The following is a 5,362-nucleotide window of genomic DNA, read 5'->3' on the forward strand; positions in this document are numbered from 1 at the left end:
AGGGATAGGAAGGGGAGAATGTGACATGGGGGGATAGAAATGAAATGGGGAGAATGTGATTAGGGGGGATAAAAATGAAACGGGGAAGATGTGAAATGAGTGGTGCATATAAAATGGGGGAATAGATGTAAAATGGGGGGAAATTGGACATGAAATGGGAGGATTTCACTATTTGTTTATAATATTGAAATTGCAATATTTAGGTCCATAATTGCAATCGCACAGTTTGACCTTATCTTGCAGCCCTACTAGCTATGTACCTGGCTACCTAACTACCTACATCAGTGTTTCCCAACCAGGGTGCAAAGCTATGACTCCCAGCATGCCCGGAAAGCCAGAGGTCGTCTGAGCGCTGTAGTTTTGCAACAGCTGGAGGCACCATGGTTGGGGACTGTTGGGCACCATGCTCTGTTACTGAGTGGGACACCAAGGGGGGCATTATTACAGGCCTATAGATGAGGAGATTGTGTAGTGTTAAAGGGGTACTCCGTTTAACAACTGGTGCCAGAAAGTTAAACAGATTTGTAAATTACTTCTATTAAAAAAATCTTAATCCTTCTAGCTGCTGAATACTACAATGGAAATTCTTTTCCGTTTGAAACACAGAGCTCTCTGCTAACATCATGAGCACAGTGCTCTCTGCTGACATCTCTGTCCATTTTAGGAACTGCCAGAGTAAAAGGAAATCCCCATAGCAAACATATGCTGTTCTGGACAGTTCCTAAAATGGACAGAGATGTCAGCAGAGAGCACTGTGTTTCAAAAATAATATAATTTCCACTGTAGTATTCAGCAGCTAATAAGTACAGGAAGGATTAAGATTTTTTAATAGAAGTAATTTACAAATCTGTTTAACTTTCTGGCACCAGTTGATTTAAAAAAAAAAAAAATGCATACGTCATGAGTCCCGATCCTGCGATATAACGCGGGGTCACACGGTGACCCCGCATCATATCGCGGCGGGCCCGGCGTCATAGTGAAGCCGGGACCCGCCTCTAATAGCGCGTGGCACTGATCGCTGTGCCGCGCACTATTAACCCTTTAGCCGCGCGCTCAAAGCTGAGCGCGCGGCTAAAAACGAAAGTAAAAGTGCCCGGCTAGCTCAGGGAGCTGTTCGGGATCGCCGCGGTATAATCGCGGCATCCCGAACAGCTGTAGCACAGGAGGAAGGTCTCTTACCTTCTCCTGTGCTGTCCGATCGCCGAATGAATGCTTCAAGCCTGAGATCCAGGCTTGAGCATTCAATCGCCGAAAACACTGATTGATCCATTCCTATGGAGATGGATCAATCAGTGTAAAAGATCAGTACATGCAATGTTATAGCCCCCTATAGGAGCTATAATATTGCATAAGAAAAGTGTAAAAAAAAATCATTAACCCTTTCAATTATCCCTTCCCCTAATAAAAGTTTAAATCACCCGGCATTTCCAAAAATAAAAAAAACATTATGTAAATAATAATAAAAATAAACATATGTGGTATCTCTGCGTGCGGAAATGTCCGATTTATAAAAATATACCGCTTTTTAAACCGCTCGTTCAATGGCACAGGCGCCAAAAAATTGCCAAAGTCCAAAATAGCGCATTTTGATCACTTTTTATACCACAAAAAAGTTAATGAAAAGTGATCAAAAAGTCTGATCAGAACAAAAATGGTACCGCTAAAAACTTCAGATGACGGCGCAAAAAATGAGTCCTCAAAGCGCCCTGAACACAGAAAAATAAAAAAGTTATAGGGGTCAGAAGATGACCATTTTAAACGTATAAATTTTCCTGCATGTATTCATGATTTTTTTCGGAAGTGATACAAATTCAAACCTATACAAGTAGGGTATCATTTTAATCGAATGGACCTACAGAATAAAGATTAGGTATCATTTTTGACAAAAAATGTACTGCGTAAAAATAGAAGCCCCCAAAACTTACAAAATAGTGTTTTTTCATCAATTTTGTCGCACATTGATTTTTTTTCCCGTTTCACCGTAGATTTTTGGGTAAAATGACTAATGTCATTACAAAGTAGAATTAGTGACGCAAACATTAAGCCATTATATATAATTTTAGGTGAAAACTTTTAAGAGTTATGATTTTTTAAAGTTAAGGAGGAAAAATTGAAAATGAAAAAACGGAAAAAGCCCGGGTCCTTAAGGGGTTAAGGAGAGCACTGGAAAAATGCAGAGTCTAAGATGTTTGTTCTGCAGATGAAGAGAGATGAAGTTTTGGCTGGAGAAGATATCATGGCGGTCTGAGTCAGACGGGGAAGAAAAGGAAAGAGGACGACGCTGATCAGAAAAGACGTGACCTGTGAGTTCCTGCATGTAGCTGTAAACACTTATATGGGGTATATATCCTGTGTACAGCTGGTATATAATCTCTATATGGTCCCGTATATATAATCTTTTTTGCGTGCGTAAGGTGGGGAGGGGGCTTCCATTTCTATTTTGCTTGGGGCCCCCAAATTCCTTCAAACGGCCCTGACAACACCCCAACCCGAGCAACCACCCCCCGCTCCCCGGCGCACGCCCCCGCCCGTTCACCCACCCTGCTGGGGATCTGTGCAGCTGCTGCTCCTGTCACAGTGTCACTGCACAGGGAGGATCTGTCTGGAGGATGCTTTAGCTGGACTGGAGAACGCGTAGGGACAGGTAAGGTGACTGGAGTAGACGTGCGTGCCTGCGCGGGGCACGTCGACTCCCATCAGCCCCTGGCCTGTCCGGCCCTGCCGTACTTCTTCAGGGGCCCGTACCCTAGAAAGAGCAGGCCATAGTCCTCGGGCCCCCCCAGACAGGGGTCAGTGAGTGACAGTCACTCACTGACAAGCTGGTAAAAAAAAAGATAAAGGTCCAGGGACGTCCGGGCCTCCTGAAGCTCCGGGCCCCATACAAGTGTATGGGTTGTACCCCCCTGATGGCGGCCCCAGTACCTCCAGCTTTTGCAAAACTACAATGCCCAGCATACATGGTCTGTCAGTGCATGTTGGGAGTTGTAGTTTTACAACAGCTGGAGGCACACTGGTTGCAAAACACTGAGTTAGGTAACAAATCCTAACCCAATGTTTCGCAACCTATGTGCCTCCAGCTGTTGCAAAACTAAAACTCTCAGCGTGCACTGACAGGCAAAAGCATGCTGGTAGTGGTAGATGTGCCTCCAGCTGTTGCAAAACTACAACTCCCAGCATGCCCTTTGGCTGTGCATGCTGGGAGTTGTTGCTAAGCAACAGCAGGAGGAAAGGCCTCACCTCCTGCTGCTGCTGTCATTTTCTCGCCGTTGATCATCGCCGCCAGTTCTGGGGCCCGCAATACCGCTACTGACGCCAGGGATTGGGGGGCCCCTTCTGCTGGTGTCACCTCCCGACACCCTCTCTCGCCCTCCGGAAGAGGAGCGGAGTGGGTGCCGTCATTGTCACCCCCAGCAGGAGTCCTTATTCACGTGCAGGTAACGGTAGCAGCCCTGATTCGATGGCAGGCATCCTGTTCTGTTCACCGCCAGATTACCGGTGGTGAAGAGAAACACAGAGGGCATACAGGTACGCTCTTGGTCCTGGTGGGGTTAAACAGACCATGAACTTTGTTACTTATATAAAAAAAAAATTTAAAAACACGGAAGCATTTTATTCGTTTTATTAATATTAACATGCAAAGCAACACAAGATATATAGAAGACATCTTCTTCTTTTCTCATACTCCGTCATCATGTATTGAACTGCAATGTTCGGCACACAGGAGGAGGCTCAGGTACAACAGCAAAAGAACTTTGCACAATGAACGACGAGGAAGATAATGATGAGCACTGGAATACTTATCAAAATGTTCTTCATGACAAATATAGCATCAGGATCGCTGAACTTACGTTTTTTCAGAGGATCTCTTTGCACAGACAACTTAAAGCCGGCCGTCAGTTTCCCCTGCAGCCAGCAATAGTAGGTTCCTGCGTCACTGTACTGGATGGAGCGAAAGTTCAGATGGCCTCCATGATCAATGAAGACTCTCATAGACTTTTTAGCACCAATTAGATTCTCTGTGAGATAAAGTCGCTCATTATCTTTGTCCCAGGCCACCGCATGTTCCGGCCTTACTCCTGGACAAGAAATACTCATTCTGCTGCCCATTGTTTGAGTATGAATCTCCATTGGTACCTTAGAGATCCATGGGATGTAATCTTTAAGCTTTCCTATAGTGTGCATCAGAGTGCTCAACATGCCCATAACTCCCTTCTTCCGCACATGACATTTAGTCATGCAGCTCCGGATCAGGATCTCTGGTCTTCGCTTGGAGAGCAATTTCTTGAATTTGAGTGGAACGGCTTCTGAGCCACATGAAGACACATCATTTTTGTTTGCATGAAATCTGGGGTTGAGGTAGGAACTATTGACATAGCACAGGCCAATGCTCCTTTGTTCCCCTCTGACATCACATCGGTCACACACTGTCCAATCCGAAAAAGTGGTGAAGGCCACAAAGTATTTGTTTTTCAGATGTGGCTGTGGCTTGCCATCTTTCTCTACAAAAGATACAAGGGCATCCTTGGAGTCCTGAATATCAACATTGTATCCATAAAAGAAGTGTCCATCCTGTGTGCCGCATAGATAATTTCCGGAATTTTCTATTTGTGCCTTATGTACAATAAGGTTGAACATCCGGATAGTGAACTTTAAAGAGGTATCATAAGCGTCCCGAACATTTTCTACATCGAGTTGCACCGTACCTTTGAAGTCTGTGAGGACCATGGGCTTGTCTCCGCTCTTCTTCTGGTAGTACCATACCACGTACTTTGTTTCCTCAGGCTTGCATTGGCAAGGAAGTTCAATTGTCACGTCAGACAGATAAGCAGCCGTTTCAAACAGGAGGTATGCTGGGCATTTTGTAGAGCTGAGTATGTCGTCATCTTTCGCAATAGTGGTTGAGCTGCTTGCAGGAATGAAATAAAGCAAGAAAATGGCAGCTACAAAAGCGAGAAGAGGACAATATCGAAGCATCATCTTCAGGTAGAAGAGTAGCAGTCTAATCGTATGCAAGATAAAGCATCAAGTGGGATCATTTGTTGACTGCTATCGGTATAACCTGAGAGACACCACCGTGTCATGATGATGTCACTTCCTTAAGATTCTAAGTTCTATTGCATGTCTCCTAAGGAGTTGATCTGCTTTAGTCAATACCTTTTTGTTAGAAAAGTTGTCCAGGGTTATAAAAATCGTGGCTGCTTTCTGCCCAAAAAAAAGCATCACAGTATTGGGGAGATTCATCAAAACCTGTGCAGAGGAAAAGTTGCAAAGTTGCCCATAGCAACCAATCAGATCGCTTCTTTCATTTTTAACAAGGCCTCTGCAGAAAATCTGGCCATCTTTTCCTTTGCACAGGTTTTGA

General features: G+C 44.6%; 1 protein-coding gene across 1 annotated transcript; it reads right to left on the reverse strand.

The window, feature by feature from the left end:
- Positions 1-3,680: 3,680 nt before the first annotated feature.
- On the reverse strand, positions 3,681-5,039 carry LOC130358045 (Ig-like V-type domain-containing protein FAM187A). The gene has a single exon (XM_056560845.1). It carries the CDS (start codon positions 4,975-4,977, stop codon positions 3,730-3,732), a length of 1,248 nt encoding a protein of 415 aa, XP_056416820.1. The 5' UTR covers positions 4,978-5,039; the 3' UTR covers positions 3,681-3,729.
- Positions 5,040-5,362: the final 323 nt, after the last annotated feature.

Source organism: Hyla sarda, chromosome 2 (assembly GCF_029499605.1).
Source record: "Hyla sarda isolate aHylSar1 chromosome 2, aHylSar1.hap1, whole genome shotgun sequence".
In the NCBI taxonomy this organism is placed as follows: domain Eukaryota; kingdom Metazoa; phylum Chordata; class Amphibia; order Anura; family Hylidae; genus Hyla; species Hyla sarda.